The sequence below is a fragment of the Takifugu flavidus genome, chromosome 7 (assembly GCF_003711565.1).
Source record: "Takifugu flavidus isolate HTHZ2018 chromosome 7, ASM371156v2, whole genome shotgun sequence".
Classification (NCBI taxonomy): Eukaryota; Metazoa; Chordata; class Actinopteri; order Tetraodontiformes; family Tetraodontidae; genus Takifugu; species Takifugu flavidus.
The window spans coordinates 15,644,095-15,658,876 of NC_079526.1; the positions used below are offsets into that span (position 1 = coordinate 15,644,095).

Below are 14,782 nucleotides of genomic sequence, written 5' to 3' on the forward strand. Positions count from 1 at the left end.
TCTCAGCCTAGTCCCCAACAGAGCCACCCAGGTGCTGGTCTGTAGTTTGGTAATGTACAGAATCTGAATCAAGCGAAGATTTTTCTTTAACAATGGTCAAATTACTGCAGCTGATTTGGAAGAGACATGATTAGATTAGAAGGATTTAAATGTTGTAGAAGCCAGCTCAGAAAAGTGCGCTGTATGCTCTCGGGTCTCAGTTCTAAAATACGCCTGTAGATGGCGGTACACTACGTCGATCGCCACCAGTAAATATCGAAGACGAAGAAGAAGGAAAAGAAGAAGAAGACGACGAAGAAGAGTTCTGACGGTCGTGTCGCGTGGCGGATAGCGAGGAATTCCTTTCAAAGTTGTTTTTGCTGAAAATCAACGTAGGTTCTATTCGCTAAACACGATAAGAACTAATTTCTGCATTGTTGTTGATTCGCCAATCAAAGTCGAAGGTAAGAGATAAGACGTGTTAGCAGAGTTAGCTCCCGCCGCTAGTTGCTGTTCTCTTTGTGTGGAACAGTGCTAACATGTGCTGTCTGTTAGCTTCTTGTGCACCATAATCGTTCACGTTTGAGTAAATAGAGGTAAATCAAGAGTTTACGTGGCTCTGGTCTCAAAACCGCGTTGTTTTCGTCTTGCTGCATTGTTCTGATTTTATTAAGTCGCCATTATTGTTGTTGTTTGTACAGACACAAAATAAGTAAAGATAAATGAGCAGTCTTTGCAGAGAAAACATCTCCGCTCGGTATTTTCTTCTTAACAAGAAAGATCACAGGGGCACAAAACCTTGAGATTAATGGTAAACACATTTTAAAGCTTAATCTGGGACTAATAAACTCAAATACCCAATACTATTTATTTGAGGATTGTACTACTTGTTTTTAATTTGTCCCATGACTGTTATCGTGTTACAAGTCTCGATTCGTTTGGTCAAGTGTTTATTTATATTGTTAATATTTATTGATGGATTTACTGCAGCCATAGTTGTTAACTGAGCCGTATGAAGTGGTCAGTTGTATTATCTGTAAGAGTCAAAGGAAGGGTCAATAAGATCAGTGGTGCTTTAGGGTTTAGGGACGGGTGGCAGAGATGAAGACACCGAGTTTCTCTTTGGGAGGAATCAGGATGAAAAATATCAGAGGGACAGCACACGTTAGATGTTGGGAGGTAAAGCCAGACAGAGTTGGTTTGGGCACATTAGAGGTGGGACAGTAGAGGAATGGATCTACCAGGCAGGAGATGTGTGACGTGGATGGAGGACATGTATGTAGCTGGTCTAAGAGAAGATGGAGACAGTTGATCTGCTCTGGAGACCCCTGTGGGCACCAGCGAGTCAAGTATCATTAAAAACTCTTAAAAGTGCCGACTCGGAACAGTTTAAAATCGGACTGAGAGGGCTGAAGAATGCTGTGTTCATCTTAAAATGTCCGATGCTATCTGACAACAAGCAGCAACTAAAATCTCTTATCTCTAAGTTTACGCTCTTTAATTTCCCATGCATCTTTTAACGTGATGATGAAGCAGAAAACGAGGTTTACCCCATTGAAACGCTTATGTTCACTTAAAGAGGTGCTTATTACCAACTTCAGGCTGATGTGTACTCTTGGATAAGGCAGTTGCCAATACATGAGACATTACTGTGTATTCGTGTTTCCATGACGATCAAATGTTAACGTTACCCACCATAAGCAGTCTGTCACGTGGTGTTTTTCAGGTACAGTGAGCAACTTGATTCCATGGCGCTTAGACGGGGACACATCAGGTACCTGAAGGTGAGTCGGCACAAATGTACAGAACTGGATCTGGACTGAAGGCAGCAGGAGGGAATGTGCACTACTGTAACGTGTGTGTGTGTGTGTACAGGTGTGTGAAGTTCAGACGTCTCAGAGTGATGTTAGAGAAGGACAACATGCCATCAAAGGAGCTGCTGGGAAGGTGAGCCTGCTGGTTTGTCCACAGACACTCTGGTCTGTTACTGGGTCGAGCACCGACCACTCAGGACCTGCCGTCTAAACAAATATAAATATGTGGCATCGTTTGATCAGAAGACTTGAGGCTTGATTTGGACGAGGCTAATTTAACGTTGACGGCGTGGATGAGCGGACACGATGAAATGAGCAGAACTCAAGGCCGAGCGTGCTCTAAGAGTGTGTCCGTCTGTGTGTAGGAGCTGTACAACAATGGCTTTGAGGATCAGCTGATGGAGGACGAGGACGCCAGGACAAACCTGATCGTCAACTATCTCCCTCAGAGCATGAGTCAGGAGGAGCTGCGGAGCTTGTTCAGCAGCGTTGGCGACGTGGAATCGGCCAAGCTCATCCGTGACAAAGTAGCAGGTAACACTCAGACGCTAGTACACCACAGAAGTACTCCATCCCACTACCTAGCAGTACTTCTGCAGTAGTGCTGAGAGCATGTTTGCTACAGCGCTAATAGTCCGAGCACGCGCAGCACTAGTTTTAACGGTGGTGCCCGGAACGACCTGCTTTCATCTCTGAAGTTTGTTTCGTTGGTTTCTTTCTTTTAACTGCTGATCCACCCAGTTTCTTTTTAAGATTTTGTTCTTGATGGACAATTCTGTCTTTTTTGTCACTTGTAATTTATTCAGTTTAAATGTTTATCAGAGTTTTTGTTTACCAGTTAATAGAATTTTAACAGTTTGGATTTTTTTATGGGTTCAAATCTGAAATGGAACTAAATGCATTTGTCAGAGCTGCTAATGATGGTTTTATGGCTGTTTTTATATTTGATGTAAAATATTTGAGCTGTTTTTATTTCATGTTTGGGTTTTTACAGAATCTTTGTAAAGTTTAAATGCAAATCTGAACAAATCAAGTAAATGTATCTCACTTTCCTGAGAGTGATATTTCCTGGGAGCGTTTCCCATCCATGATTGAATCATCTTCTATGGTCTCATTTGAACTGGGTCAGCAACCAGTAAAAAATCAGAACCGGACCTCAATCTCAAGTCTGTGGTTACACACAGCGCTTGTCCAATATTAGAGTTGGGGTCTGTTGGGTTAGCTTGTCGCTAGCAGTCACCTAAGTACAAATGGCTCCATCAGCTGTAACTTCACTGGGGCGAAACTCTTGGGATAGAAAGTCTTGTTCAGTTCTAAACAAGCATCACAGGTTAAACGGTTCTTGGTGTTTTATCCAAGACATTTTAAAGAGTTTGACTTGTGCGAGACAGGAGGTCTGGAGTTTGTGTTTCTGGTTTGGGCTGTTGTTATCACACATTTTAATGACGCTCGATCAGTCATGAAGAATGTCGTCTGTAACCGGGACTGACCGAGCCTGACCTCTCCTCCGCGGTCATTTGGTTTGAGTTTCACTCTGAGGAAAACTGGGTGCTGTGGTTTTCTGGATTTGTTCAGAATTTTCTTTTTCCCTCTCTGTACATTGACTGTTCCAGATGTGTCGCGCCTGTAACGCACACCCTTTTGTTTTTTATTTTGTTGTTTTTGTTTGTTTCCTGTTTCTCTAGGCCACAGTTTAGGTTACGGCTTTGTTAACTTTGTTAACCCTAGTGATGCAGTGAGGGCTATCAATACCCTCAATGGCCTGAGGCTACAGTCTAAAACCCTCAAGGTAAAGTTCCACAGGTGCTTTTTGACTTTTTGACTCAACTGATGTGTTATGTTCCCCGGACAGTAGAGGGCGCTCTCCTGACAAAAACTGTGACGGACGAAGGTATTTTTCAAAGTCTGCTGCCATATTGTTTGTTTTTTGCTACTTTAATATCACTAAATGCTGCCACCACATGTGACTTCCAAGTTCAGTGTGACAGACTTTTATTTATTTTCATACTCTAGTTTTGAACAATGTGCCCAGTGATGATTGTCTCGATTTTGTTTGTTTTCTTTTTGTTTTCTTTCTTTCTTTCTTTCTTTTCCCAGATAATGTTGAATGATTAAAGTTGCAATATATGAAAGATTTTGCTTTGATAAGCAGATGGTTTTGACTGAAAGTCCTCTTCCTGAAGACGCGTGGTGACGCTCTTTCCTCCTCCAGGTTTCATACGCTCGGCCCAGCTCAGAAATGATCAAAGATGCTAATTTGTACATCAGTGGTCTGCCGAGGACGGCGAGTCAGCAGGATCTGGAGGACATGTTTTCACACTATGGGCGGATCATCAACTCCCGAGTGCTGGTGGACCAAGCCTCTGGTAACAGTTATTTAACCTTCTAACAACAGCGGCGGGTCCAGTCCTCAGCCTAACCCGTTTTGTCCTCGACTGTGCAGGTGTGTCCCGGGGTGTCGCTTTTATTCGTTTCGATAAACGATCGGAAGCTGAAGACGCCATCAAACACCTCAATGGACACACGCCACCCGGGAGCGCCGAGCCGATCACAGTCAAATTTGCCACCAATCCAAACCAGGCCAGGGGCTCTCAGGTGATGTCGCAGATGTACCACGGCCAATCGCGGCGCTTCGGTGGGCCTGTCCACCACCAGGCCCAGAGGTTCAGGTACATGCCTAAAGGTCCGGTGCTACGCAGCGGTGAATCGCATTTGAAAGGCTTCCAAGGTGCTCCTGATAAATGCTCTAAACAGCTGAACGTGTGCACGAAGAGACATAGGTGCTGTTTTAGACAGTCACGCTGTGTCCGGAGGGGTCGGGTCAGGGCTGAAAAGGCTCCGTTCCTTTAGCAGTAAAGCTACAAGAACATCTACATGCATCTCTAATGTATGTGTGAGTCGAAACAACGACGGCTCTTTTCGAGATTGAAATTCTGAACCAATAACACTTAAATTCTGTTTGGTCAGTTAGATTCTAACGCTGATTACATTTTGATGCTGGTTGAAACTAAAATTGTTGTGCTGATTCCAAAACCGCAGTCAGTTTTTTTTTTTCCTAGCAGGCGAAGCTTTTTTCTTCCCCTCCACATAAGCCAAATCCCACTGATTAGCTGCAGGCGACCAAGAGGGGGCGCTCTCACCGCATTGCTCGCTCGTGTCGAAGAGCAGGACGCCGCGCTCGTCTATTGCTCATTTTGAGCCTTTTGCGGCCTGGTCAGCCAGTAGCTTGATAGGGTGAACTGACCTTGACCATCAGAAGCCCACGACCAGAAACTTGGGCTGTTCTTTTCATCCTGCTGCTCAATAACCCTTCTGATTGGCTGTTTGTTACATTTGCTGTTTCTGTTTAGGTTTTCTCCCATGAGCGTCGACCACGTGAGCAGTAGCAGTGCCTCGGGAAACTCCCCAAACGGGTGGTGCATCTTCATTTATAATCTGGGTCAGGAAGCGGACGAGGCCATCTTGTGGCAGCTGTTTGGACCGTTCGGCGCCGTCGTCAACGTGAAAGTGATCCGAGATTTCAACACCAGCAAGTGCAAAGGCTTCGGGTTTGTTACCATGTCCAATTACGAGGAGGCTGCCATGGCGATTCACAGCCTGAATGGATACCGCCTTGGAGACAAAGTCCTACAGGTGTCCTTCAAAACCAGCAAAGGACACAAGTAGGCGGTCGGAGACAGCGTTTTCTTTTTCTTTTTTTTTTTTTTTTTTTTCCTTTTTTCTTTTTTTGTAGTCTGAGGTTGATCCAAATAGTGAACTGCCCCCCCAGCATGCTGTTTTCTGTTTTTAAAATTTGGACATTGTTGATGTGATATTTGGAGTCTGAGATGAGTGTCAGCTGATTGCTTGGTTCTCTCAGCATAGAAGCAGGTAGGCTTTTGTATGGATTTATGTGTTTGTTACATAATAAATCTGTTGATGGAATACTTGTGTGTACTTTTACTGTGTATGTTAACTTCAGTCTGTACTAAAGGACATAAAATTCTGATTGATGTAAACATGGAAATGTTAAAACCAACCATGGCTCCTGAGGTTCGCGGCCCTGCCGTTGACCTGAAGTACAACAGGGAGCTCTAGTAAAACACAATGTTTGTAAAGATAATATTTAAAATCTGATTTATCTATAATTATCTTAACATTTGATTCAATTGTGTATTGTGAAGTCTTTTAAATAAAAGCTACAGTTCTAGTTGGTCATCCTGTTTTATTGTTTTCCTACAGCTGACATTTGGATTATTTTTTTTTCACCATGGATAACATCTTTTTTTTTCTTTTCTCCCGCTTGTGTAAATTTTGACCCTGAAACCAAGTCAGCCTTGAAAAACCTTGAAAAAAAATTCATAAAATATATATCCATCCCTCGTTGGTTTTTTAAGTGCTGTGGTAAATGTTAAGTCATCCCGGTTTCTTCAAATCTCATGCATGAGGTTTCCTCAGCACAGAACTACAACTCCACAATGAAGAGAAGATTCCTACATGTCCCACAATGCACATCGCACCGGATCTAAAGCGGGGAACATCCGGTGTCCCGCGAATATTGTATTGTAAGATGGCGGCTCCTCTAGAAGTAATATTGAGCTCGGATTCGGGTTCTCAGTTGTGGAATCTGACTGTGTTCGACCTTCACAGCGGTTCCAGCCTTCTGTCATACCGGGGAGGGAACAGTTCGGCCCGGACTCTCACCCTGCTCCGCGGACAATACATCTTGTCCGCCCAGCTGGGCAAGAATTTCATTAACGTGTGGGAGATCCAGAGGAAGGTACGGACCCGCTACACTGCTGCGTGCTTCGGACCGAGCGTGTCGTATGGACCTCCAGGTTTTGTCCTGTCCCTTACAATTTGAACCTCCGCACCAGAAGTGCCGTCCCGACAAAACAAAAGTCTACAGTTTCTTATCAATAGTTACTGATTGTCTGTGGCCACATTGAGACGTGTTTGGTGAGACTAACGTGTCTAAGATCTCTGTTTACGAACCTTCTTTACCTGTCAAATGTCGCGACGATTTCCTCTCGTTAAAGCAGCAAAATCTACACTAACATTTGGTGCGAAAGGAATAAGATACAACTGTACCTCTTCATTTAATTACACAACACATTTAAACCTGCGAGCACATCTGGCTGTACTGACAGTACCCGTCTGTATCTGTCTGCTATCCTTTAGCAACACCTTAGCTAAAGATGATGCTACAGGTGAGATGTGAAGTGAAAACAATAAGATAACCTTCGATATGTTCAGCCAAAACGTGAAATGCCGACAGTCTGATTGTCAGACGCCATATCGCAGCGGTCAGGTCAGAGGTCATGTCACTGGGATGACCCGTCTGTATTCACTGGCTCTGTTCATGGTCCAGGACCAGCTCCAACAGAAGATCGTGTGTCCAGGAGTGGTGACCTGTTTAAACGCCTCGCCTGATGGACTGTTCCTGGCTGCCGCCGTCGCCGAGGCCATTTATTTGTGGGAGGTCCGTCAATTTCTAAATTTCTCTGAAATGTGGAAGATGATCAAGTGTCTCTGCCTGATCTGACCTGATCCCAGTTCATCCAACCAGGGCTGAACATCGTCTCTTCTGACCCGACGGTTCAGGTGTATGATTTCGGTCCTTTGATTGGTCCAGGTGTCCACAGGTAAACTGCTGTCCGTGCTCAGTCGCCACTACCAGGACGTCACCTGCCTGAAGTTCACGGACGACAGCAGCCATTTTGTTTCTGGAGGAAAAGACAACCTGGCTCTTGTGTGGAACCTTTCGAGGTAGGTCGCAGCTGATCAAATCTGAACGCGTCTTGTTGGATGTTATTGTACGTGTGTGTGTGTGTTTTAGTGTGATCCAGCTGGATTTAGGCCACACCCCTGAGCCGCGGCACGTCCTGTCTCGTCACTCTCTGCCAATCACAGACCTGCACTGTGGCATGATGGGGGTTCAGGCCAGAGTTGTCACGGCCTCCTTGGACCAGACTGTTAAGGTAAGATGTGTGTTTGTACACCTGTACTGCTATGACAGGTAGACTTAACACCTGCGCAGGTGTCCTCATGATGGGGCTCAGCCAACTCCGCCTCTCTTTGCCTGAGTGGAATCATAATTGGGCAGGTGAAACGCTCCGTTAATGTGGAGTTTTCTGCTTGGGGGGTCGTTCTGTGCCGAGGTTCTCTGCTTTCCTCCCCCATTTCCTCCTCCATTGCATCTTTTCAAATGTAACTTTTTTAGTCTGTGGACGTCGGTGCCGCTGTTTATTGTCTTGTTTTGTCTGAAACCTTCTTTTGTGTCATTGTCAGCAGCAAATGTGTGTCTCCTGTGTGCAGGTGTGGGAGCTGTCCTCCGGCGAGCTGCTCCTGTCCATTTTATTTGATGTGGAGATCATGTCTGTGACCTCTGACCCCTGTGAATACTTCCTATTTTGTGGGGGAAGCGATGGAAACATTTTCCAGGTGTCTCTGTGCAGTCAGGTGAGTAGAGAGAGATTTATTTTATCACACCAGCATGAAGCATTAGGTTGTGCGTGTGTGTGTGCGCGTGCGCGTGTGTGTGTGCGCGTGTGTGTGTGTGTGTGCGGTGACAGTGACGACCATCTCATACCGACGGCGTCCACGACGCCAGGCCGTTTGTCTGATTAACCATGTTTAACCATCCTTGTGTCGTCTCCAGGGCCTCAGCCGGGACCGCCCGTTTCAGTCCGACACCGAGCAGAACCAGAACCAGATCTTCAAAGGACACACGTGAGCTCAAAGCATGTGTTTCATCAAGTTTCCAGTTTATGAATTTAAATCCTTAAAGATGGAGTCTGAGAGTACTGACTGAGTAACAGGAGATAAGACTCCTCCTCCGTGACTTCAACGTGACCTTCTGGCCAAAATGTCCAGTTAGTTCTGTGGTTCTGTTCATCATGAGAACATCTGGATGGATCACATCTGTGAAGGAGACGTGACAGAGTTGCACAGGATTGTGCCGTGCACGTAGAGATGGTCGTGTGGAGGGAGGGGGTCAGGGACGTCAAGGGCACTTTTTTACCTGGGTAACACGTTTCTGGCTCCGTGTTCGGTGTCACCTGACCCACCAGTGGTCTCGACCGTGGCGTGGGGGCCCTTTTTCATGCTGTGCGACCCGTGTGGTCTCCCCCAGGAACATGGTGGGTTGTGTCTCCGTGTCGATGGACGGGACGCTCCTCCTGTCTGGGTCCCACGATGAGACGGTTCGCGTCTGGGACATCCAGAGCAAACAGACCATCCGCTGCCTCGCCCACAAAGGTAAAGCAAAGTCCCGCGGGTTCCTGCCAGGCAGTTTAGAACCTCAGCTGCTGTGTGTGTGTGCGTGCGTGTGTGTGCAGGCCCGGTGACCAACGCCGTCATCACAGCAGCTCCAGCCAACATGTTCCTGCCTGACAGCCGTCCCGCCGTCCCGCTGCCACGCTTCAGCCGTCACCTGAACACCTCGGAGGGCGACGGCAGGGAGTCGGGGGAGGTGTGTGTGCGACTGGGCCTCTATACACAGGTGAGAGCGAACGTCCTGTCCTCCCCGTCACCACGGCAGCGAAACCTGTCAGATCCGCTCGTTTGCATCGCACGAATGGTGAGAAAAGCCTGATGTTGACGTGGTCTTGGTGCGGTAGCAGGAGGAGGAGGAGTCGTACCTGCTGAAAGCCCATCGGCTGAACGCTCTGATGAACGCCGTGACGGACAAGGTGAGTGTGTGTGAGGCGTGACGGGGCAGGCTGGGGAGGCATCATTTTAACTGTGTGTGTGTGTGTGTGTGTGTGTGTGTGTCAGTCGGTCTTTGGTGATGGTGAAAACACGAAGGTGCGCGTTGCAGAACTTGAAGATGAAGTTCACACCCTGAAGAAAATCAACAAAGATCTCTACGAGTTCTCCAGTCAGCTGCTAACCAAACCCACATAAACACACACACACACACACACACACACACGCGGGAATAATTTAATTCTTACATGAACATTTGTATTACCGATGGGCGTCTTTCACCTGAAATGTAATGATTTAGTTGTGGAAGTCTGGTTTTTATCAACGATGCATCAAAATAAACCGTTTTGTAAAACCTCCCGTTATTTCATTAATGTTTGCAAATCTCTTTAATCTCACGTTTTCGGCGAGCCCCGTTTCTTCTGTCTGGGAGGCGTGGCAGGCGTATCCTAGCAACACTGACAGCGTTTCTGTAGGTAGAGAAGCTCGCGGTGTCTCAGTGGTCCAGGAGAGGCTGATCCAGACGGGTCAGCAGCAGACAGAACTGACCCACGACCAACATGAAGCTTTAGCATTAAAGGGCGAGGTGCCCCCCCCCCCCCCCCCCCCATCAGCAGGATTGAGCTGCTACTTCTATGCAGATCTTCAGTCATTTTCTTGCTCCTTTTGTCTTCTTGATGTGGCTCCTTGATTTTATTTGCATCAAATTTTCCTGGAAGAAGCAGTTTTTCCAATTTTCTCCCGTTATGGCGATGATGGAATGTTTAAAGTCCCTCCTGTAATTAAAGGTTTAGGTGTGTGTGTGTGTGTGTGGTGTGTGTGTGTGTTGAGCCTCTAAATCATCAGACCTGTGGATTCCAGCTGAAGACCACCCAGGATCCACGGTGGGTGAACATTTCTGTCCCTAAAACAGCCGCTCACGTGGTCCAGTTCAACTAAGAGGATTCAGAAGCAGCAGCCAGAACAAGTTCCCATAATTCTGTCTGGACAAAAGAACATTTCCTGAAGCACAAACCAGTTCCACTCGTATCTACACGTGTCACCAAACTGTGACCAACTCTGTAAGATTAAACCTCCAGCTCTCGAGATCACTGTAAATTATGATAAAGATGAACTTCTAAATAACATAAATGAATCTTTGCCATATTAGGAATTTCCTTCACACAAATACATACTCACTATATCTTTTATTCAGTTATTAACAATCCACTGTTATAAATTCACCCCTCATCACAGATAATCTGCATCTTTTAATCCTCCGTGGTTCTTTTTTAAGTAGTTCGAGTCGGCTTGGTCTCCTCAAAGTTCGTTTCACGCCTCCAGTTCCATTTGATGGGCAGATTTTACTTTCAGAACACATTTAGAAATAAACCCAGCCGCGCAGCGCCACCTAGCGGTGGTCGCCACGAAGCGGTTGACCAATGCTGCAAAATCGAGTAAAAACTAAAAACACAACCTGACTGAATCTGGACCATTTGTGATTGATAATAAAGTGAAATAGGAAACTCTGACTTTATATCATACTAAAAAATATATTAGATAAATTAAAACAACATTGAATTCACATTAATCTTAAACAGGATGATTGTATTAAACATAATCATTTAAAAGCATTTACCCCAACACACCAGGTCCATATCGTTGTTAAAAAATGCTGATATATTATAACTTTAAAATAAAATCAATAATAATCAATATGAGAGGTTACAGGCTTTGGTCCAGATCAGGCCCTGAGCTGATCCGCCAGGTCCTCAAACTTCATCATCCTGAAGATCTCCTCTGTGACTTGTTTGGCCCCTTCAGGCTGGTACTGCTGAACCATCAGGTCCACAGTTCTGGGCCTGTCTGCGTTCTCCAGCCGGCTGACAGGGATCGGATTAGGCCGGAGCTTCAGATGATAGTGGAACAGCAAAAAATCCTCTGACTCCAGGGATTGCAGCATCTGGAGCAGGATCAGGGTGGTGTGCATTGGTTCTAAGACAAACGAGACAGAACTGGTTGGACCGGGTTGAAACTCGCTCCAAATTAGTTAAACTAAGTTAAACCCATTTTCAGATTTGATAAAATGGGCTTGAAGTGGATCATATCAGTCAAACTGACTCTAACCCGGTTATCTACCTGCTAATGCTAATGCAGCTATGAGCAAAAAAAAGAAAAAAAGAATCTCAAATGTTGCATCTGGCTGTGCAGAGGAAATAGATTCTATTTTCAGCTCAGCTGGGTTTTACCTTCCATGGCCACTGCGGGACACAATTCTTCTGGTTGACCTGCAATAAAATAGTTTTAAACGTTGTCCTAACATGCCAGCAATGCATGTTGCATTAGCATGACAGCACAGTATGTTTGAGTCATGGTACATGTTCTGGAAGTGTACTTGTGTGTTAGCATGTTGTGCTAACATGTTTCACCTGTGTGGGCTCTCAGCTGGACAACTCTTTCCCACGTCACAGAGTCCGTGGATCTGAAGAGCCAACCAATGAGAGGCAGCGCGGCCTCGGGACTCGACAGCTGCAGCTTCACCGACGTGGCTTCGTCAGGAAGCTGCACCTGAAACGACGGCAGGAAGTTGGTGTAGTCGCTAAAGTTGACAAACTCTGAGGCCTGAAACGCAAACAGGACGAAGTTTAGGAAAAGCGTGGCGCTCCACATCTGGCAGCTAACGGAGGGGGGGGGGGGCAGGGTCACTGACCTCCGGCTGGATGAGGGTGACGGGCTGACCACTCAGCTTGTAGGTGTGGTTTGGGATCAACTCACAGTCCGGGACTGTTTCCACATACTTTGCTCCGATTCGCCGCTTCCACTCCTTTATCACCTGTTGGTCACAGGATGCACAACCAGTGAAGATCAAGGATACAGCGTTCCTCCGGTTGGGAGGAGGGCCTGCAGGTCCGTGGGAGTTCTGTGTACCTGAGTCAAACAGATGTTCCTGGGCAGCAGCAGGACGAACAGCAAGTGCTGGCGGATCTCGGAGAAGAGGACCACCAGACCCCTGATCGCACTGTTGTTCCTGCGTCCTGTCACCAGCCCGAAACAAGAGAAGCCCGGAACATCGACGATCACGTGGCTCTGGGTCACGTGAGAAGGGGTGATGAAGTCCACTCGTTCCTCCGTTGCATGGACCACAGACAGGAAGTGCTGACCTCCCTCTGCAACGTCCTCGAGCAGCTGGCAGTGCGGCAGGTGCAGCCGGTGAAATCGCCCCGACAACAGGGTGAACCTGAAGAGTGGTCCAGCAGGTCTCAGCCCTTTAGAGGAGAGGAAGTCCAGGTCCCAGGGCACCAGCTGGTAGAGCACGTCGCCGACCCCCTCCAGCCGCAGCCCCGTGAGCCGGCAGTGAAACAGCCCCTGGTGCTCGCACTGCAACCTACACACACGCTGGGCGTCAAGGTGACGGACGTAAACGACCGCGGTTGAGCAACGGGCTGCAGCTACTACAGGAAATGGCGCCGCATGCGTGGCCCAGCCTGCGGGGGACGCCAGAGAGAGTGGAGAGTCTCCACTACTGCCTGGAAGATCTCAGGAGGCTGAGGCCACCAGCGGCGCCTCGGCCCAGGAGCTGCGCCGCCTGTTTGCATCGGACCACGGAGGAGCTACCTGAACATGTCCCCATCCTCGAAGACGTCAGGGCTGACCTCCACCTGAGCACATCAGTTAGAAACCAATCAGTCCTTTCATCACCAGCCTTATCCATGACGCCACTGTGCCGTTTCTACCTCTGGCTCCAGGTTCTTCTCCGTTGTCATGGCGCTGGAGCTCTCTGATGTCACCAGTTCTTCCTTCTCCAAACAGGTGCCTGCAGCAGGATGATGTCTAGCATTAGCATTAGCATTAAGACGGGAAGCAGGAGCGTTGGCGGCCCTTTTCGGAGACCTACTGAGAGTTGGGACGATCTTCAACAGAACCTTCTTGGTGATGGTGTCCAACTGTTTGAATCCAAAATGTTTTTGCAGAGGTCCGTGTGTTCTTGGCCCGTTGGAGTCTCCCTCCATCAAGTGGTCTCGCAACACCCAGTGAAGCCATTTCTCTTCATCTGGCACCAGGAAATCCACCAGGTCCTCCTGGATGGATCCCTCTGAGAAACCCTGGGACCACAACAACCAAACAGTCACAGTTTAACGTGCAGTTAAACAAACATGTTTTTACGTGTCAGAAGGTTTAACAGAGCCTGAAAATGAGACTTTCCCCATCATCGGTTCACGGGTTGACAGCGAACCTGGTTCTTGAGAGCCCGGCGGTCCAGCTCCTGAAGGATGAATGGATTTGATCTGGCTAGAGCCAGGAAAAAAGCGTCCTGAGCTTTGTTCCCCTTCCACAGAACCTGGTCCACCAGAATGCGCTGCTTCTCCCTCTGGTCTGCGTGGATGCTGATGGCCTCCAGATTGGCCGTGTTCAGGACCCCGACCTCACGCAGGGCGTCCACGATGGCGTCCACCGGCTGGATGCTCTTGATCAGGCGCCTGCGGCACCTCTTCACAAAGTTCGCTTCCAGGTCTGGGTGAAGGAACTCACGGATTATGTGACTCAGAACAAATTGGTCCTTCTGGTTCCCCATCAGGCCCACCTGCTGCGGCTGCCACAGCCAATACGGTGCCGAACCACCCTCACACACCTTAGGGTCACCTGGCTCTCGCCATGTTCTCGAAGCCGTCACCCCGTTACCCATGATGCTCTTCTGTTTGGCAGGGACCGATCAGACTCCTCCGCAGAGAACCTCCAGGACCAGTTCTAGCAGCTGTATGAAACACGTTCTTCTTCTGCTATCATGTAATGATCTAATCTCCAGATATAATAACAATGCTCCTATACGGTGCGTCTTCCCTGTCTTCCTGCCTGTCCTATCTTTCCTGTCTTCCCTGTCTTTCCTGTCTTCCTGTCTTCCCTGTCTCCCTGTCTTTCCTGTCTTTCCTGTCTTCCCTGTCTTTCCTGTCTTCCCTGTCTGTCCTGTCTTTCCTGTCTTCCCTGTCTTTCTGTCTTTCCTGTCTTCCTGTCTTTCCTGTCTTTCCTATCTTCCCTGTCTTTCCTGTCTTTCCTGTCTTTCCTGTCTTCCCTGTCTTTCTGTCTTTCCTGTCTGTCCTGTCTTTCCTGTCTTCCCTGTCTTCCCTGTCTTCCCTGTCTTCCCTGTCTTTCCTGTGCTCCAGATCGGTCCAGTGTCCAGCAGCTGTCCAAACAGATGTCACATGTGCAGATAAGCAGCCGTTTATCAGTGCAGCACTGCTCCAGAACCTCTGTGAAGCCTCTTTATAGTTTTGTGGCTTCCTCATGTAGTTGCTGAGATGAGATGAGGCTTCCTCCGTGCTGCT

At 47.6% G+C, this 14,782-nt stretch overlaps 3 protein-coding genes across 8 annotated transcripts; 2 read left to right on the plus strand and 1 right to left on the minus strand.

Annotated features, from left to right (window-relative positions):
• The first annotated feature begins 270 nt into the window (after positions 1 to 270).
• Positions 271 to 5,982, plus strand: LOC130528844 (ELAV-like protein 1). 4 transcript variants are annotated; one of them, XM_057038625.1, is made up of 8 exons: positions 271 to 443; positions 1,706 to 1,763; positions 1,855 to 1,926; positions 2,159 to 2,327; positions 3,479 to 3,582; positions 4,006 to 4,165; positions 4,237 to 4,462; positions 5,144 to 5,982. In XM_057038625.1, exons 2-8 carry the CDS (start codon positions 1,728 to 1,730, stop codon positions 5,457 to 5,459), a joined length of 1,083 nt encoding a protein of 360 aa, XP_056894605.1. In that variant the 5' UTR covers positions 271 to 443; positions 1,706 to 1,727; the 3' UTR covers positions 5,460 to 5,982. The 4 variants fall into 4 exon arrangements, with proteins under 4 accessions (XP_056894605.1, XP_056894606.1, XP_056894607.1 ...); XM_057038626.1 differs by having other exon boundaries at positions 271 to 371; XM_057038627.1 differs by having other exon boundaries at positions 272 to 443; positions 4,006 to 4,159.
• A 326-nt stretch (positions 5,983 to 6,308) lies between these two features.
• On the plus strand, positions 6,309 to 9,839 carry wdr18 (WD repeat domain 18). 2 transcript variants are annotated; one of them, XM_057038821.1, is made up of 10 exons: positions 6,309 to 6,552; positions 7,144 to 7,254; positions 7,408 to 7,541; positions 7,612 to 7,753; positions 8,091 to 8,234; positions 8,434 to 8,504; positions 8,908 to 9,032; positions 9,113 to 9,276; positions 9,395 to 9,466; positions 9,552 to 9,839. In XM_057038821.1, the coding sequence occupies exons 1-10, from the start codon at positions 6,343 to 6,345 to the stop codon at positions 9,678 to 9,680; spliced, it is 1,302 nt and encodes a 433-aa protein (XP_056894801.1). In that variant the 5' UTR covers positions 6,309 to 6,342; the 3' UTR covers positions 9,681 to 9,839. The 2 variants fall into 2 exon arrangements, with proteins under 2 accessions (XP_056894801.1, XP_056894802.1); XM_057038822.1 differs by having other exon boundaries at positions 9,398 to 9,466.
• An 811-nt stretch (positions 9,840 to 10,650) lies between these two features.
• LOC130528968 (uncharacterized) lies at positions 10,651 to 14,360 on the minus strand. 2 transcript variants are annotated; one of them, XM_057038820.1, is made up of 9 exons: positions 13,696 to 14,360; positions 13,357 to 13,564; positions 13,196 to 13,275; positions 13,077 to 13,120; positions 12,390 to 12,846; positions 12,172 to 12,294; positions 11,891 to 12,029; positions 11,711 to 11,749; positions 10,651 to 11,456 (listed from the first exon to the last, which is right to left on the minus strand). In XM_057038820.1, the coding sequence occupies exons 1-9, from the start codon at positions 14,143 to 14,145 to the stop codon at positions 11,206 to 11,208; spliced, it is 1,791 nt and encodes a 596-aa protein (XP_056894800.1). In that variant the 5' UTR covers positions 14,146 to 14,360; the 3' UTR covers positions 10,651 to 11,205. The 2 variants fall into 2 exon arrangements, with proteins under 2 accessions (XP_056894800.1, XP_056894798.1); XM_057038818.1 differs by having other exon boundaries at positions 11,891 to 12,083; positions 13,696 to 14,358.
• Positions 14,361 to 14,782: the final 422 nt, after the last annotated feature.

Coding starts and splice junctions, on each gene's coding strand:
- LOC130528844 (XM_057038625.1), top strand. CDS start 1,728: ATGGCGCTTAGACGGGGACACATCAGGTACCTGAAG. Junction 3,583..4,005: donor TACAGTCTAAAACCCTCAAG/GTAAAGTTCCAC, acceptor TTCCTCCTCCAG/GTTTCATACGCTCGGCCCAG. Junction 4,463..5,143: donor CACCAGGCCCAGAGGTTCAG/GTACATGCCTAA, acceptor GTTTCTGTTTAG/GTTTTCTCCCATGAGCGTCG.
- wdr18 (XM_057038821.1), top strand. CDS start 6,343: ATGGCGGCTCCTCTAGAAGTAATATTGAGCTCGGATTCGGGTTCTCAG. Junction 7,754..8,090: donor CCTTGGACCAGACTGTTAAG/GTAAGATGTGTG, acceptor TCCTGTGTGCAG/GTGTGGGAGCTGTCCTCCGG. Junction 9,033..9,112: donor CCGCTGCCTCGCCCACAAAG/GTAAAGCAAAGT, acceptor GTGTGTGTGCAG/GCCCGGTGACCAACGCCGTC.
- LOC130528968 (XM_057038818.1), bottom strand. CDS start 14,145: ATGGGTAACGGGGTGACGGCTTCGAGAACATGGCGAGAGCCAGGTGAC. Junction 11,750..11,890: donor CCAGCTGAGAGCCCACACAG/GTGAAACATGTT, acceptor ATTTTATTGCAG/GTCAACCAGAAGAATTGTGT. Junction 11,457..11,710: donor TCCCGCAGTGGCCATGGAAG/GTAAAACCCAGC, acceptor CGTTTGTCTTAG/AACCAATGCACACCACCCTG.